Raw genomic sequence first — 17896 nt, forward strand, 5'->3', positions numbered from 1 at the left:
AAAAGCGTGTGTTCACATCATGCCTTTATCACTCATTCCAGTCAACACCACGGATCAGCTCTTCCATATTCGAACAGACTTTTCTGGTGTGAGAACCAGTGTTGGCCTCCTTGCCGCCTGGACTTCCGCCTCAGTCCCTCTCTGTGCCGTCAGCCACGTTGCTGCTCCACGCCCCACCCCCGCCATCTCGTCGTCGGTTCTTTGCTCCCCGGGCTGATTGTTACGTGGCCAGCCTTTTCCGCCCCATGGCCCAGCGTCACCGCCTGGGAATCCTGCCCCGCATCAGAACATCCTCTGGTGCACGCAGTGTACAGACGTGACCTGTGGGTGCCCCGAGTCACAGACAGGATGATGGCGTGGCGTCCTGAGTGGGCGGCGGCGCTGCTCACAGAGCCCGCCCCCAGAGGCCACCTCAGGTACGTGTGGTCACTCAGCCCGCTCCTCCCGCAGGTGTCCCCAGGCGTCATCGCCAACCCCTTTGCAGCGGGCATTGGCCGCCGGAACAGCCTGGAAAGCATCTCCTCCATCGACCGGGAGCTGAGCCCCGAGGGCCCCGGCAAGGTCAGAACCGCCTGCAGCCAGCAGCCCCAGGGCTCGGGAGCCTAAGGCCGTCGGTGCTGACCACTGTCTCTGCTCACAGGAGAAGGAGCTGCCTGGACAGACCCCACAGAGGGGGCCGGAGGCCATGGTGAGTGTCCGGGTTGTCCCTGCCCTGCACGGTGGGCTTCTCCGCACGCGGGCCCGTGGCTCCGAGCTCTGGCTGCCCACCCCGCCCTCCTCGCAGCTGCGCGTCCCACACTCGGCGGCAGGCACAGCCCCTGGTAGCCCTGTGTCCACTCTGCTCCCCAGGGTCGGAGCCTGGAGAGCCTGAAGCTGGACTGCCGTGCCCTGGCCGCCACACCCAGCGCCGGCAATGTGCAGAGGGTCAGTCCCTGATTGTCACACCCCTGTCCTGGCCTCTGTCTGCTTACCTGTCCGTCAGTCCTGCCCCCGTCTTAACCTCCTTCCCTCCGCCTGAGACCCTTGCAGGGCAGGGGCAGCTTGAGGCCACCGGAGTGGTCAGGGTGGGATCGGGCCCCAGCCACGGTGGGGAGGACGGGCTGGAGCAGCTGCCGGAGCCCCGGAGACCGTGGCTGGCGAGGAGGCCCAGCGCTCCCAGCTGGGGGTGGGGACGCCGGACGGGAGGCGTGTGCTTCTCATTCCTCTCCCAAAAGCTAGAAATAACCCCTCCCGGAGGGTGTGCCCCACCAGCTGCTGCTGGGAGACCCCGCAGGACCGACCGTGAGTGGTCGGGAGGAGGCTCCAGGAGTTGCAGTGGGGAGGCTGCGCTGGGTGAGAGGCCGGGTGGGGCCTGGGGGCTGAGGGAGCCCGCTCAGGGGCTTTGTGAAGACCCTCCCTCCCTTGGCCACAAACAGGCAAGAGCAGGAAGTCCCCAGGATGGGTGGGAGCCCAGTGTCCTCTGACCAAGAAGGGGCACAGCTGCAGGGGCGGCTGGCAGCGGTCGGGGCCTCCCTGGCTCATGGATCTCTGCGGCTCACGGGGAGGGTGGGTGGCCCCGCTGTGGGGAAAGCCCGCCTGTCTCGGGATGTTCCCTGGGCTGGTCAGGTCAGGGAGCTGAGGACCAGCCTCTGCTACCAAAGCAAGCACCCCACCCCCCAGGTCCTCCTTGTGGGGCCCCAGCCCTGCCCAGCCCTCGTCCCACCCACCACTCGGCTCCTCCAGGTGCCGTCTGGGGCAAGCGGCGGGAAGATGACTGAGGCCCCCTGTTCCCCTGGCCACCAGCAGGTGAGTGCACACGGGGTGGGAGGGTGGAGGACTCCAGAGGGGTGCTGCCTGCAGAGCCCCCTCCTCTGGGAAGGGGGTTGCCAGGGGACAGCGCCTCCCCCCAGCTGCCATCCGTCACTCTTGAGGACACAACCTGTGGGCCCCTTCCTGGCAGAGCTGGGTGGCGTGGGGCTGGGGAGCTCCTGTGGCTTCCCTGGGCAGATGGGCTGTGGGTGGTCAGGGCGGCCTCACCCCCATCCGTCCTCCCGTCTGGGAGCCCCTGGGGGCCAGCTTGGCCCTGCCCCCACCCCCACCTGCTTGCAGAGGCTCCCCGGTTCTGCTGTATGGGGAGGGCCAGGCCGTGGGCACCCCCCTCTCGCCTGGTGGCAGGGTCGGGGTGGGCACTGGAAGTGCCAGCTTGGAGCCCAGCTCCCAGCCTCTGCCCCTTCCCGACACAGCAGATGGGTGAGTGTTGGCCTCACACCCTGGACACCCACCCAGCCGCCCACCTTGGCTCCATCTCTCTTTTTTCCCCGCCCTCCCCCCCATCCTCACATCCCCTCACCTGAACCGATTCCTCCTTCTGGCCCCTGCATCTGCCCTTTGCAGACAAAGCCTGGGGTGATCCAGCCAGTGGCTCAGGCCTGGCCAAGGGGCTCCCCAGCCCTCAGGGGCAGAGGTGATCCCCAATCCGTGAGTGCCCTGACCCCTGGGGGCGGGGGGGGGGCAGGAGGGGAGGCAGTCAGCAAGGACAGCTGGTGGTGGGACGGGTGGTGGCTGCAGCCGGGACAGCTGCCACCACACAGCTCACTGTGCCCCGTCCGCCAGCCCCCCTCCCCGCCCTCCCCGCCCTCCCCTGACGAGCTGCCCGCCAACGTGAAGCAGGCGTATAGGACCTTCGCTGCCGTGCCTGGCCTGCACCCGCCCCTGGAGGCCCCTGCCCAGGTAGGTGGTGGGCGGCCCACCGGTCCCCTGCTGCGTGTTCCTGCCGGGGTGCGAGACCCGAGGGACCGGCTCTCAGGGCGCGCTCTCCCCAGCCCCCCACGCCTGGGCCCACGGCCTCCCCGGAGCAGCTGTCCTTCCGCGAGCGGCAGAAGTACTTCGAGCTGGAGGTGCGGGTGCCCCACACGGGGGGTCCCCCTAAGCGCGTGTCGCTGGTGGGTGCCGACGACCTGCGGAAGATGCAGGAGGAGGAAGGTGAGCAGCCGACTGGGTGGGGGGGGGGGGTCGGGGAGGGGAGCACCGGCTCGCGGCCTGACCCGCCCCTCCCCTACCCCCCCCCAAGCCCGAAAGCTGCAACAGAAGAGGACGCAGATGCTGCGCGAGGCGGCGGGGGACGCGGCGGACACGGGGCGCATGGAAGGCGAGGCCCCCGAGGACGAGGAGCCCGAGGAGGAGCTGCCCTGGGCCGGCCGGGGCCCCGCCGCAGGGTGAGCGGGGGGAGGGGCCGCCCCCCAGCGTCGCCCCCTCCCCGCTCTCCGCCCGCGCGGCGCCCCTCCACCCGGCTCTCCTGTCGCCCGGCCCAGGCTTGGCCCCGCGTCCCCCCCGCCGCAGGGAGGCAGCGCTCCGGTGCGGACGGCCAAGGCCGAGCGGCGCCACCAGGAGCGGCTGCGCGTGCAGAGCCCGGAGCTGCCAGCGCCTGAGCGGACCCTGTCCCCGGCGGAGCGCCGCGCCCTGGAGGCCGAGAAGCGCGCGCTGTGGAGGGCGGCCAGGTGAGGCCCCGCCCCGCCCCGCCCCCTCCCCCGCCTCGCCCCCTCCCCCGCCTCGCCCCCTCCCCGCCCTCCGACCCTGCCCAGCCCGCCCTCCGCTCCCCTGCCCGCAGGATGAAGTCTCTGGAACAGGACGCCCTCCGCGCACAGATGGTCCTCAGCAAGTCTCAGGAGGGCCGAAGCAAGCGGGGGCCTCTGGAGCGCCTGGCCGAGGCCCCCTCGCCCGCGCCCACCCCGTCACCCACCCCCTTGGAAGGTCTGTGCGTCGTGGGGAGGCGGGGGGCTCAGCCTGCGGCGCGGACCTCTCCCGACGTCCACTTCTTGTCCCTCCAGACCTCGGCCTCCAGACCGGCACCTCCCCGGGACGCTTGGTGAGGAACCAATGGCTGTCACCCTTCCCTGCACTCCTCCCCTGGTGGGGGGCAGGGATCCAGACTCCCCCACCCCTCTTTCTTCTTACGCTCTGTACCTCTCTCCGCACGCTGTCCTTTCAAGGCCTTGTCTGGGAGGAAGTTTGACTACAGGGTGTTTGCAGCCCTCCCCTCTTCCAGACCTGTCTTTGACATGCAGGTACCGGGCCCTCCTGGCCCTTCTGCAAGACAGCCCAACCAGCTCCTGCCACCTTTCTGCTGTGCCTGTCACCCAGCCCTGTCCCCTCCTCTGGCACCCTCCCTGTCTCTCTGTGGCCCACCCCCCATCCTCCAGCCAGGGCTCAACAGGGACCCACCCAGGCTCAGGTGGGTGGTTTCAGGCAGGTCCGGGGCGGAGCCCTGAGCAGCCCTTCTCCCCATGACAGTCTCCAGATTTTGCTGAGGAGCTGAGGTCCTTGGAACCGTCTCCGAGCCCTGGTGAGTCGGCAGGCGCGGCCCCGGGTGCTCCCAGGGTGCCCAGGGCCCATCAGCTCACTCCCTGCCCCCGTCGGCCAGGTCTGCCAGAGGAGGATGGAGAGGTGGCCATGGTGCTTCTGGGCAGGCCTTCTCCAGGCGCCGTGGGCCCCGAGGAGGTGGCCCTGTGCAGCAGCCGCCGCGCCGTCCGGCCGGGGCGCCGGGGCCTGGGCCCGGTGCCCTCCTAGAGGGTCAGGGTACCTCCCCCGACTTGGGGTGGGGGCCCTGCCAGCTCCAACACCGCCCTTGCCTCGAGTCTTTTAACCTGGCCATTAGCATTTTAAAGAGGTCCCCTCAGGAGTTCTGGCCGCTAACTGCCCCCTCCCCAGCCGGGACCTCCTGGCGAGACTGTAACTAGTGATGTTTGTACAACCAAAGACTCTATTTTGTGGTTTAAGGAGAATAAAATTGACTACGTTTTACCTCTAGTCTGTCTGTCTGTCCACCCGCCGGCACAACCAACGCCCACCCCTTCTGCTCCTCCAAATGTGGGGCCGGTGCGGGGACCACGAGCTCCCACGTCGCCCCGACTGTGCACTGCCTCACAGCGGGAGGAACTGATTGGGCCCGCCGGCCGGGGTACCCCAGCTGGGGCTCCCGGCCGGCCCCCTCCCCTGCACGGCGCACGCCCAGAGCCCTGACGCGGACGCGTGCACGTTCGCGGACCCGGCGCCCTGGGGCTGTACTCGGGCCGGTTGGTCGGCGGTGCCGGAGAAGAGGCGGAAGTGCCCCAGGCGCGCCTCCTGGCACTGGCTGGGGCTGTACTCGGGCCGGTCGGTCGGCGGTGCCGGAGAAGAGGCGGAAGTGCCCCAGGCGCGCCTCCTGGCACTGGCTGGGGCTGTACTCGGGCCGGTCGGTCGGCGGTGCCGGAGAAGAGGCGGAAGTGCCCCAGGCGCGCCTCCTGGCACTGGCTGGGGCTGTACTCGGGCCGGTCGGTCGGCGACAGGTTCCTCTCCCGCTCCAGCAGCCCGAGGCCCAGCAGCTCCTGCGCCAGGCCCAGCTGCACCGCCTCCAGCTGCCGCTGCGCCGCCGAGAACAGGTCCACTTCACGCAGGTCGGACGCCCGCGGCTTCCCGAACCTGCGGGGAGGGCGGGGGCGGGGAGGGCCGGGGCGCCCCGCCTTCCGCCAGCCTCACCCGAGCGCCCCCAGCAGCGCCAGCCTGATCCTCTCCGGCCTCAGGTGGTCTGGGTTCACGGTGTCCACATAGTTGGTGTCCTGGTAGCGCAGGAAGGTGGCCGCCTGGCCCGAAGGGTCGATGACAAGAGGCCACCTGGGGGTGGCCGCTAGGTCACCGCCGTCGGCCCGAAGCCTCGGCTCACCCTTCGCCCCTCGCCGGCCGGGACCAATGACCTGCAGTCAGCGCGGATGCGATCACCCACGTCCTTCAACAGCACGTCGTGGAGCTCGGTGACCTGACACTTCAGCCCGGGCGCCTCCTCCTCCCCTGTGGGGATGTAAGTGGGGGGCCAACCGGAGGGCTCGGCGCCCGATCCCCCTCCCCGGGCCCCTCTGGCCCCCAGCCCGAGCCCCGCCCACCCTCCTGGGCCCGCCCCCCGCACTCCAGCCTGGCCAGGGCCGGGGTCTCCTCCGCCTTTTGGGACTCCTACCGGAGCCTGTCCACTCGGGCCTCCGCGTCCTTGACGGCCTGGAGGAGGGGCCCTACGCTCCGCTCAGGGCAAGGCCGGACCCCCACCCCCGCCTGCCGGGCGCAGCCGGGACCCCTAAGGAAGGGGCTGGGAGGGGGGCCGCCCCGCCCCCCCCGCCACGCGGCTGCGGGAAGGTGACACCCCGGGTTTGGGAGTCTGGGCCGAGGGGGAGTAGCCAACCTGCCGAGTGAGCTCAGCCATGCCCGCGCCCCTCCGTTAACCCTTGTTGTGCTCCTCGATCCTCGATCCTCGATCCTCGGGTTGAGCTCGCGGTAGGCCTGCTGCTGGTTGGGGGGGGGGGGCGGGGCCGGCTGAAGCCCTCCGGACAAGGTTGGGGGCTCGAGGGGCGCCTCTCAGCACCCAGCTCTCCCTCCTCCCACCGGCTCCTTCCGGGGGGCTGGCTGCACACGTGTTGGTGACACTTGCTGCTCCTTGGGCAGCTGTTGCACTTTGAGGTTCATGCTGGGGTGGGGGGAGGCGGGTCAGAGGAGCTCCTGGCCGCCTCCCCCCACCCCCACCCCCCTCTTCAGCACCACTTGGCCTCCGCCCCCGTGTGCTGCTTGGTCTCCTGGCCCCGGCGCTGCCGCTGGGCCTCCATGTTCTGGAGCATGGCATCTGTGAGGCTCGGGTCCCAGCACTGCAGCATGCTGACCACCGCGTCCAGCGAGGCCACCTAGCGACAGAGGACAGTGGTCAAAAGCCCAGGGTGTGTTCTGTGTCCTGCCTGACCTGGGGAGATGCTGTTACACTCCCACTTCAGAGAAAAGGACACCGACTCACAGAAATGTGGCCCTCACAGCTGGCCAGGGATGAGCCCCGAAGCGCTGACCATCATGGTGCCGCGCCCCCCAAAGCCAAGCCCCCGAGGTCCTTGCAGTCCCCCTGCCAAGACCACACAGGCCTCCACCTTCCTCTCCTGCCCTCCTCCCTCCACACCCCTGCCACCGGCCCCCGGGGCTCCCTGCTTGTGTCCACTGCACGCAGGTCCCTGGCTGCAGTTCCCTGCCTTCGCGGTCTCCCTACAGACCTCAATCTGCAGGACACAGCCCTTGGGGCCACACTTATCCCAAATCTCACCACTCCTGTTCCTCTGAAGTCCCCCCACCCCGGAGTGATAAAGGGGCCACAGGAAGCAGGGTTCTCAGCAGGGAGGGATAGGGTTCTCCAATATTTCATTTCTTGACTCAGGAGGTTAATCCAGGAGTATTTCCTTTGTCATTTAATCGAGCCACACAACTTTGATTTGTACAATGTTCAGTATGTGGTTTGTATTTTAGAAAGGAAAGTTCAAAGATGTGTAAAATCAAGGATGAGAGAGGAAAGGATGGATGGAGCAGATAAATGAGTGGAAGAGTGAACATAGGAATGGGTCCATGAATTATTAACTTAAGGAACTGTGAATACCTACTTAAAAGAATAACAGCTACCATTTATTGAGCACTGTGTGCCAGGAATTGTGCTAAAGAATTCCACTCATTGTCTCATTCGTCTTCAAAATATAGGAACTGTTATTAGCCCCATTTATGAATATATGGAAGCTGATATTCAAATAAGTTTAAAAACCTGCCAATGGTTAGTTTGCAAGTAGAAGAACTGGAATAAATGGAAAACTAAATGAGTGAACAGATATAATAATAATGTAATGGGTGAATTTATGAATGAGTTAATGAATGGACAAATAATGAGTAGATGAATAAGTTGATGAATGAATTAAATGATAAAAGAATGAAGGATTCTTGGATTAATTGAATGAATGGATGAAATATGAATTGATACATGAAAAATTAATAGATGAAGGGATTTAATGGATGAATAACTTAGATAAGTAGATGGTTGGTTGAGCAAATGGATAGATGAATTGATGGGTGAGTTCAATCATTCACAACTTTTGAGTGCCTTTCATGTGACAACCAAAATGTATGACATTGGAGAATACAACTGTGGAGTGAACTAACATAGTCCCTGCTTTCTCGAAATTTTTTCTCAAGTAAACAGCATGAAATGTGTGTATGAATGCACGGATGAAGAGATGTGTGAATTAACAGTAGTTAAATAAATGAATATATGAGGATGACTTAAGATGGTAGTAAGGCTAAAGTGGATACAGTAATGAGGGGATGGACTGGCAAGTTTATCAATAAATGATTCATAAGTTAATGAGAAAAATGTGTGAACTGATGAAACAGTAAGTCAAGTACTGGGAAAAAAGATTGTATTCAATGGATAAACTTATGAAAACAATGATAGATGGGTAGATGAACGATAAAGGGATGATGGAGGGAGGGACAGATAATGATTGATAGTTACTTAATTCTTCTACATCATTACTGATTTTTCTGTCTACTTGTTTCACCAATTATTGAGATAGGGATGTTGAAATCTGCTACTATCATTGTGGGGTTAGTTCTCTTTGTAGTTCTATCAGTTTTTGCTTCATGTATTTGGAAGCTCTGTTAGTAGCTGCAAAAACATTTAGGATTCTTACGTCCTCTTGAGGAACTGATCCCTTTGTCCTTATGAAATGATTCTTTTATCCTCAGTAATATTCTTTGTTCTGAAGTCTACTTTTTCAGATGTTAATATAGTCATTTCAGCTTTCTTATATTTAGTATTATACTGGCATATTTGTTCTATCCTTTTAATTTTCACCTATCTGTATCTATTTTATTTTTTTTTTTACTTTTTGGCCACATTGCACGGCACGTGGGATCTTAGTTCTCCGACCAGGGATCGAACCCATGCCCCCTGCAGTGGAAGCACAGAGTCTTAACTGCTGGACTGCCAGGGAAGTCCCATATTTTAAGTTTGTTTCTTATAGGCAGAATATAGTTGGATTTTTAAAAAATTTATCTTTATTTTTTTTGGCTGCGTCGGGTCTTAGTTGCAGCACGCAGGATCTTTCATTGAGGCACGTGGGATCTTTTTCATTGTGGTGCGTGGGCTCTTTGCTGCAGCACTCGGGCTTCCCTCTAGTTGTGGCCTGCAGGTTTTCTCTCTCTAGTTGTGGCATGCAGGCTCCAAGGTGCATGGGCTCTGTAGTTTGCGGCTCTGCGGGCTCTCTTATTGAGGCGCGCGGGCTTAGTTGCCCTGCGGCCTGTGGGATCTTAGTTCCCCAACCAGGGATGGAACCTGCATCCCCTGCACTGGAAGGTGGATTCTTTACCACTGGACCACCGAGTAAGTCCCTATAGTTGGACTTTTTAAATCCGAATGACAATCTCTGCCTTTTAATTGGGGTGTTTAGACAATCTAGATTTAATGAGATTATTGATATAGTTGAGTTAAAAATTACCCTTTGCTATTGTTTTCTACTGGTTCCATCTGTTCTTTTTTTCTTTTCTTTTTTTTTTTTAAATATTTATTTATTTATTTATTTGGCTGTGCCAGGTCTTAGTTGCAGCACGTGGGATCTTCATTGCCACGTTCGGGATCTCTGTTGTGGCATGCAGGATCTTTAGTTGCAGCATGCGGGATCTTTAGTTGTAGCATACAGGATCTTTAGTTGTGGCATGTGGGATCTTTTAGCTGTGGCATGCAGGATCTAGTTCCCTGACCACGGATCAATCTGGGGCCCCCTGCACTGGGAGCGTGGAGTCTTAACCACTGGACCACCAGGGAAGTCCCTGTTCTTTATTTTCCTTTTCTTCTTTTTTTGCCTCCTTTCTGATTGCATATTTTTTAGAATTCCATTGTATCTCCTTTATTATCTTATTAACTGTAACTGTTGATATTTAGTGCTTACTTTAGGGTTTACAGTACATATACACCTATAACTTATTACAATCTACTTTCAGATGATATTGTACCACTTCACATATAGTATAAGAACCTTCCATAGTATATTTCCATTTCCCCCTGCCAACCTTTATAATATTTTTGTCACACGTTTGAGCCAAACAACTATAATTTGTGCAGTTTTCAGTATGTGTATCTACATGTGTTATAAAATCCCATGACATATTGCCATTATTTTTGTTTCTTCAATTATCTTTTCAATAAATTTAAGTAATAAGTCCCTATCTCATATATTTACCTAGGTAGTTACCCTTTCTCATGGTCCTCACGTCTTTTGAGTGGATCCATATTTACATCTGGCATCCCTTTCCTTCTATCGGTAGGGCTTCCATTAACATTTCTTATAGTGTGAGTCTGCTGGTGATTGATTCAGCTTTTGTATGTCTGGAAAGGTATGTCTTTATTTTGCCTTCAGTTATGAAAGATATATGCACTGGGTATAGAACTCAAGGTTGACAAGATTTTTTTCCCCCTTCAGTACCATTAAAGGTGCTCTCTCCACTGTCTCCTCACTTGCATTGTTTCCAACAGGAAATCTGCCATAATCCTTATCTTTGTTCTTCTGTCTGTAACATGTCTTTTTTTCCTCTGGCTGCTCTTAAGATTTTCTCTTTATCACTGGCTTTGAGAAATTTTATCAAATTGTGCCTTAGCCTGATTTTTCTTCCTGCTTCTTGCTGAAATTTGATGTTTGTTGAGATTTTGGGAATGTGGTTTATACTTTTCATCAAATTTGGAAACCTTAAGGTTATTATTTCTTCAAATATATATTTTTTTGTTTCCTTTTTTTAAAAAATAAATTTATTTATTTTCAGCTGCATTGGGTCTTCACTGCAGTGCACGGGCTTCTCATTGCGGTGGTTTCTCTTGCTGCGGAGCACGGGCTCTAGGCGCACAGGCTTCAGTAGTCGTGGTTCACAGGCTCTAGAGCGCAGGCTCAGTAGTTGTGGTGCATAGGCTTGGTTGTTCCACGGCATGTGGGATCTTCCCGGACCAGAGCTCAAACCCGTGTCCCCTGCATTGGCAGGCAGATTCTTAACCACAGCACCACCAGGGAAGTCCGTCCTTTCTTTCTTCTCTCCTTTGGAGACTCCAATTACATATATATGAGGCCTCTTGAAATTGTCCCACAGCTCGTTGATCCTCTTTTCGTTTGGAGGAATTCCTTTTTCTCTGTGTAGTTTTATTTGGAGTAGTTTCTATTGTTTAGCCTTCAAATTCACTAATCTTTACCTCTGTTCTGTCTAATCTGACATTAATCCCATCCATAGTTTTTTGTTTGTTTTTCGTCTCAGACACTGTCATTTTTACCTCTAGAATTTAAGTTTTTTATACTTTCCATGTCTCTATTCAATTTTTCAAGCATCTGGAATACAGTTATAATAGCTGTTTAAATGTCTTTTATGCTAATTCTAATATCCACATCAGTTCTGGGTTTGTCTTGATTGGTTGAGTTTCTCGTTATGGTCATGTTTGTATACATCTTTGTATGTCTGGTAATATTTAATTGGATGCCAGACAATGTACATTTTGCCTTGTTAGGAGCTGTATATTTTGTATCTCTATATGTATTCTTGAATTTTGTCTTGGGATACAGTTAAATTACTTGGAAAGTTTTATCCTTTGGGTCTTGCTTTAAGGTGAGGCTGTACCAGAGCGGCATTTACTCTAGGACTAATTATTCCTCTGAGGCAAGGTCCTTCTAAGTGCCCTACCCAGTGCCACATGGATTATGAAGTTTCCTGCTTGGGCTGGTGGGAAAAGGCTAGGCACTGCTTCCTTCCCTCCTGACAGATGGCTCTGTCCCCAACCTTGAGACATTCCGTCACACACATGAGCCACTGAGTACTCACCTGAATCCCCAAAGGGGTCCCTACACACCTCTGGAATGCTCTTTATCTTTTTTTTTTTTTAATTTTATTGGAGTATAGTTGATTTACAATGTTGTGTTAGTTTTATGTGTATAGCAAAGTACATCAGTTATACATATACATATAACCACTCTTTTCTAGATTCTTTTTCCATATAGTCCATTACAGAGTATTGAGTAGAGTTCCCTGTGCTATACAGCAGGTCCTTATTAGTTATCTATTTTATATATAGTAGTGTGTATATGTCCATCCCAATCTCCCACTTTATTCCTCCCCCCATTTCCCCGCTGATAACCATAAGAAGTTCGTTGAATACATCTGTGACTCTATTTCTGTTTTGTAAATAAGTTCATTTGTACTATTTTTTTAGATTCCACATATAAGCGATATCATATATTTGTCTTTCTCTGTCTGACTTACTTCACTCTGTGACAATCTCTAGGTCCATCCATGTTGCTGCAAATGGCATTATTTCTGAAACGGTTTCCCTTTGCAGCTCTCTTCTCTCTGGCACTTGCAGTCTGACTGCCTTGGAATCCCTGGACTCTTGAACCCTGTCTCCTTAACTCAGGGAATTGACCAGGCTCTGCTTGGATTCCCCCTTCCTGCACCACAGCCTGGAAGTGCTCTCAAGGTGGTTAGCTGGGCAATCAAAGGGCTCACGTAGTTTATTTCCAGCCTCTTGGGGATCACTGATTATTCCCTGATGCCCAGTGTCTTGAAAACCATTGTTTCATGTATTCTGTCTGGGTTTTGTTGTCGTATTTCAGGTGGAAGGATAAATCAGGTTGCATTTACTCCATCCTAGAAGCAGAAATCTCTGTTCATGTTTTTTCAACCTTCTTTCTGTGTTTCATTTTGGGTAATTTCTATTTCTATGTCTTCTAATTAACTAATTTTTCTTTCAATGTCTAATCAGTCATTAATCACATCCAGTGTGTTGTTCACCTCCAACACTGCAGTTTTCAGAAGTTTAGGAGTATGTACAAAAAAATAGAGACAGATGGATGTAGAGGTGTGCTGTGTGAGATACAGCTGTAAGTTTTAATGCCCTTGTCCACTTATTCTGTGATCTGTGTCATTTCTGAGTCAGTTTTGATTGATTTTGCTCTTCACTATGGGTTATATTTTCCTGTTTCCTTGCATGACTGGTAATTTTATTAAACTTTTATTTGCAAACAATTACAGATTTACAGGAATTTGCACGTACCCTTAACAAGTTTTCCCCAATGATGGCATCTTATACAACTATAGTGCAATATACAAAGCAGGATATGGACATAGTACAATCCACAGACCCCACTTACTTTGTTTCAACAATTTTACATGTATCCCTTTGTATGTCTACAGTTACATGCAGTTTTATCGTATGTGTAGATTTGTGTACCCGCCACCACAGTCAAGATGCGACCTGTTCCATCACCACAACACTCCTCTGTGTCACCACTTCTAGTCACATCACCTCTCTCCCCTTTCCTTCCCTGCCCCTATTCCCACCCCGCAAAGCACTGATCTGGCCTCTGTCTCCATAATTTCATCGTTTTGAAAATGTTATGTGAATGGAATCAGACAGTATGTAACCCTGTGAGATGCGCTCTTTTTTCACTTGGCAAAAGGCCCTTGAGACCTGTCCAGGTGTTGCTGTATCACTAGTTCCTTCCTTCTCACAGCTGAGGAGTGTTCTGAGGTGTGGACTGGCCTGAGTTGGCTTAACCTTTCACCTACTGAAGAACATCCAGGCTGCTTCCAGTTTGGGGCTGTTACAAGCAGAGCTGCTGTGAACATGCGTGTGCACACTTTTATGTGGACACAGTCCTCATTTTGCTGGAACAGAATGCCCAGCAGTGTGTGCTGAGTCCCATGGGAAATGTATGTGCAGTTTCTTAAGACAGCCCCACTGTGTTCCAGGGCAGCTGCACCCCTTTACGTTCCCACGAGCACTGGGTGAGATCTGGCTTCTCTGCACCCTGTGCCATCCTCAGTGGTTTCCATTTCAGCATTTCTACCAGGTGTGATGGTGTTGAACAGCTTGTGTTTATTGGCATCATTATATCCTCTTCAGTGAAATTTCTCTCCATGCCCTTTGCTCACTTTATAACTGGATCGTATCACTTACCATTGAGTTTTGAGAGTTGTTTGTATATTATAAATATGGGTCCTCTGTCAGATATGTGGTCTGCAAGGATTTTCTCCCTCTCTGTGGCTTGTCTTTTCATCCTGTTAACAGGGGCTTCAGCAGAGCAAAAGTTTTACATTTTTAGAAGTTCAATTTGTTGGGTTTCTTTTTTTTTCTTTTATCGATTGATTGTGCTTTTTGTCTAAGAACCCTTTACCAAGCCATAGGTCCCAAAGATTTTCTCCTGTGTTCTTCTAAAGGTTTTACAGTTTACATTTTGCATTTAAATCCTAATCCATTTTGAGTTCGTTTTTTATAGGGTGTGAGGTTTAGGTGAAGGTTCATTCCTTCGCCTGTGGACGTCCAATTGCTCCAGCACCAGACTGTCCCTCCTGCAGCCAGTGGCCTCCCGCCCCCCCCGCCCCACCACCAGTGTGCTGTCCTCTCAGTGCCCCCTGCCCCCTGCCCCACCCTCAGGCACCGGCGGGCTGGACATCCTCCTCAGCACCCCTCAGAAGGCCGCCTGCATGCTCCTCCAGCCTTCATGCCCCGTGCCCACCGCCCGGGCCTGCCCCAACACGGCCCGCGGAGAGGCGGGCCTCCCTGTGCCCCATCCTCGCTCCAGCCCCTCTGAGGCCATGGCCAGGCCCTTTGGTCCTCCTAGCCTCACATTTTGCTCCTTTGAGGAGGAAGCAGGAGGAGTTTGAAGCCAAAGGCTCTGCTGGTCTTTTAAAACTTGCCCTGTTGCTTATTAAAGAGGAGAAGCCAAGAAGAGCAGAGGGGATGCCTTCCAGGACAAGGGGGCAGCACCCTGAGGAGGCAGCTGGGGGTGAAGGTGGCGCCCGGGACACGGGGTCCCCAGGTGGCAAAGGCCCTGGCACCCCACAGGTGGAAGCAGGGGCTCAGCAGCAGACCCGGGCCAGTCCCACTTGTTCCAGCCAACACCTCGGCTCTACAGGCTGGGGTGGAAGGACACACGGCTGAGATGGGCGAGGGCCTGAGATTCCAGCCAGACTCATTTAAAGAAATTAAGGCCGTGGCATTAGGTGATCCAGCTCCACGGCTGCTCCCACAGGCCCTGGGTCAGCCTCATCTGACCTGGCCTCCTGCGCCGGGGAGAAGGCCAAGCGCCCGTGTCCCCAGCCTGGCCCAGGACCTGGGAAAAGGCCCCTTGACATCGTTCCCAGGCGCCACGGAGGAGCTGCCAGGCCGAGCCGCCTTGCAGGGTCATGGCTCCGAGCCCTAGGGCTCAATTTTCTCAGAGACGTGGAAATTCTGAGTGAGGGGCCAGGTGGGCGGGCCTAGTGCTGCCCTCAATGCCCCAGAGCTCCCGCGCTGGCTCCCGAGGAGCCAGTCTGTTTCTCCACCTCCCATGGTAACACTGCTTCCAAGGTGGGCTGAGGGTCCAGGGACGTGAGTAGAACCCCGGCCACAGGAGGCCCCCAGAAACCGGGAGCTGTGGTCTTGATCGCATGTGCCCGGTAAGGCTCATAGCGAGGACTTCGGGAAGGGAAGGGCCTGCAAAGGCCTTGCAGGTGGTTCTGGGTCGTGGAAGGTTCGGGACCAGCCGGGGCGGGGCCCCCAGGCTCCTGACAGCTTTGGCGGTGAGGGAGCAAGTGCCCCGGGGGCTTCTGCCCACGCCCGCGCACCTGCTCGGGGGTGCTTCCGCCGTCCGCATACACCCGGGGGTCAGCTCCGAGCTTCAGAAGCACCTCCACGGCTTCCAGGTGGCCCCGAAGGCCGCTCGGTACAGCGGCGTCCGGCCGAAGGCGCCCTGCTGGACGCGCTCACTGAGCACGGCCCGCCCGGGCGAGGCGCGGCCCCCAGTCCTCGCCCGGCGCCCACCTTGATGTTGCGACTGGCGCCCTGCTCGGCTAGCAGCTGGATGGCCAGGGACTGCCCGCCCGCCGCCGCTGTCCTCGAAGTCCACCAGGGCCAGGCGCCGCTGCAGCCGCCGCGCCGCCCGCGCCGCGTTGCAGCTCACGCCCTCGCGGTTCAGCAGCGCGTCCACCTGCGTCGGGCGGCAGTCAGCGGCGCCGCGAGCTCAGGGCCCGCCGCCCCGCCGCCCCGCCGCCCCGCCGCCCCGCCGCCCCGCCGCCCACCTCCCGCAGGATCGCCTGGATCTCGCCCAGGTTCCCGTCGAAGGCCGCCTCCAGCAGGCGCGCCCCGCGCTGCCGCTCCTCCTGCCGCCGCCGCTCGGCCGCCGCCGCTTCTTCCCACTGCCGCCGGGCCGCCTCCTGCTCCCGCCGCAACAGGGCCACGAAGGCCTAAGGGCGGCCCAATGCGGTCACCGCCCCAGCCCTGAGCCCCCAGCCCCGGTCCAGACCCGGGAGCCCTGCAGTTCCCGCCCCCGAGCCCTCCTTCCCCGCCCCCAGCCCTGCGTCCCCCCGCCCTAACCCTGCGTCCCCGCCCCCAGCTCTGCGTCCCCGCCCCCAGCCCTGCGTCCCCGCCCCCAAACCTGCAGTTCCCGCCCCCAGCCCTGAGTCCCCGCCCCCAACCCTGCAGTTTCCGCCCCCGATCCCTCCTTCCCCGCCCCCAGCCCTGCGTCCCCGCCCCCAGCCTTGCGTCCCCCACAGCGCTGCGTCCCCCCCCCGCCCTAGCCCTACGTCCCCGCCCACAACCCTGAATCCCCGCCCACAGCCCTGCGTCCCCGCCCACAGCCCTGCAGTTTCCGCCCCCAGCTCTGCAGTCCTGACCCCACTCCGACACCCACCCCCGTAGACCTCACCTCCCTCTGCAGCTTCTCCATCAGCTCCAGGTAGTCCTGGTGGTCCTGATCACGTGGGCCTGCTCCTTTCTCGCCAGGAGCTTCGGGAAGGCTCACTGGATGGTGGTGGCTGCTTGGTCCTCCGCGGCTGGCCCTGCTAGTGGGGAGAGGGCTTATGGATCCCAGTGCTCCCCTCCACGCTGCGGTCCACGCGGCTGCAGGACCAACACCAGGTGTGCCCGACCTCCAGGTTAACAAGGCGAGCGGAGCAGGCGCACTCCCTCCTGACCTGACGAAAGGATCAAAAATGTTCTAAAATCCACAAACACGACTAAACCAGAGTAATCCACCGGCGGAGAGCAAGTGAGGAGGTACAAGGAGTGGCAGCCGAGAGCGGAGAGAGGAGCTGGGTCTCGGCACAAAGTCTCCTGCCCTTCCCCACCCCAGATACAGCTGGGACCCTGCGAATACCTTCTGAGCCCCCAGCCTGGGAAGATGGTCTGGAGATGTTGGTGGGAAACCCGAGGAAGTCTGAGAAAAAAGGCTTCTGGCAGAGAAGCCCCTTGTGGATCCCCACAAGACCCCTTCCCTCTGAAAGCCAGAAGGACCTCTTCCGAATTCAGGCACCCGCATCCATAGGCGGGGCTGACTGGGCTGAAGTGGGGGTGTCTCAACCCACAAGCCCACTGGAACTCAGAATAGGGAGCCCAAGGCCCCTGAGAGCTGTGATCCACTGGCGGCACACGCGGCCTCGCCCCAGCAGCGCCCTTGGCTACAGGGAGGGTCCGAACGCCTGCCCTAGGAGAGACGTCCACACCCACCTGCCACTCTCTGCCCATGTGATGAGGCGACCAGTTAGCCTCTCTGGGCCTCAGTGTCCCTTTCTCTAAAATGGGGTGATGGTAGCTACACCCCACAGGGATTTCCAACACTCCAATAATAGAACACTGTGAGTGCTGAAAGTAACTGCTCAACCTATGTTTCCGTAATTGAGACTCCAAGCAGAGGAGAGCCAGACCCAGTGGCCATGCTCACCGTGAAAGAACTGGCAGGCGAGAAGGTGCAGACATGCCATAGGGAAGGGATGACACGGCTTTCAGAAGATGCTGGAAGAAAACAAGCAGAAAAGCCAGCTGTCCAAAAGCACCGCAAGCTAGGGAGGAACTTAATAAAAACAGAAATTCAATAGAACAAGGGATCAAAGACAAGATGGGAAAAACAGAATGAGGAGGTAAAAGAGTCATCACAGAAAAGAAGACAAATGGAAAACAATACTCAGTTCTGCAGACCAACAACTAAAGCAGGACCAGCTGAAAATAGAGCCGATGTGGTGCAGAGTGGAGCTCGGGGCAGGAGAGAAGGGTTTGGGAGGGTCACAGTGAATGCTAGCAAGGAGATGGAAA

At 56.7% G+C, this 17896-nt stretch overlaps 2 protein-coding genes across 19 annotated transcripts in view; one reads left to right on the top strand and one right to left on the bottom strand.

Annotated features, from left to right (window-relative positions):
• Positions 1-4779, top strand: part of SCRIB (scribble planar cell polarity protein) — a 20885-nt gene extending 16106 nt beyond the window's left edge. For 3 of the 18 annotated variants that reach the window (XM_036829977.1, XM_036829964.1, XM_036829966.1), the window contains 13 exons: positions 451-561; positions 641-688; positions 850-924; positions 1252-1332; positions 1723-1785; positions 2374-2709; positions 2802-2961; positions 3050-3194; positions 3291-3476; positions 3587-3729; positions 3807-3844; positions 3969-4043; positions 4270-4779. In XM_036829977.1, coding sequence (XP_036685872.1) covers positions 451-561; positions 641-688; positions 850-924; positions 1252-1332; positions 1723-1785; positions 2374-2709; positions 2802-2961; positions 3050-3194; positions 3291-3476; positions 3587-3729; positions 3807-3844; positions 3969-4043; positions 4270-4545 — 1737 coding nt within the window. In that variant the 3' untranslated portion in view covers positions 4546-4779. Of the gene's footprint in view, positions 1-450; positions 562-640; positions 689-849; positions 925-1214; positions 1333-1722; positions 1786-2373; positions 2710-2801; positions 2962-3049; positions 3195-3290; positions 3477-3586; positions 3730-3806; positions 3845-3968; positions 4044-4269 lie in introns of those variants that run through there. The other 15 variants (XM_036829969.1, XM_036829971.1, XM_036829983.1 and 12 more) reach the window with 15 other exon arrangements.
• On the bottom strand, positions 4770-17568 carry IQANK1 (IQ motif and ankyrin repeat containing 1). The gene is given in 13 exon segments (XM_036830915.1): positions 4770-5436; positions 5494-5628; positions 5709-5802; positions 5895-6323; positions 6536-6677; positions 15436-15521; positions 15524-15560; positions 15632-15701; positions 15703-15797; positions 15889-16053; positions 16515-16570; positions 16573-16647; positions 17529-17568. Coding segments are annotated over 13 exon segments (2091 nt in total).
• Positions 17569-17896: the final 328 nt, after the last annotated feature.

Source organism: Balaenoptera musculus, chromosome 17, assembly GCF_009873245.2.
Source record: "Balaenoptera musculus isolate JJ_BM4_2016_0621 chromosome 17, mBalMus1.pri.v3, whole genome shotgun sequence".
NCBI lineage: Eukaryota > Metazoa > Chordata > Mammalia > Artiodactyla > Balaenopteridae > Balaenoptera > Balaenoptera musculus.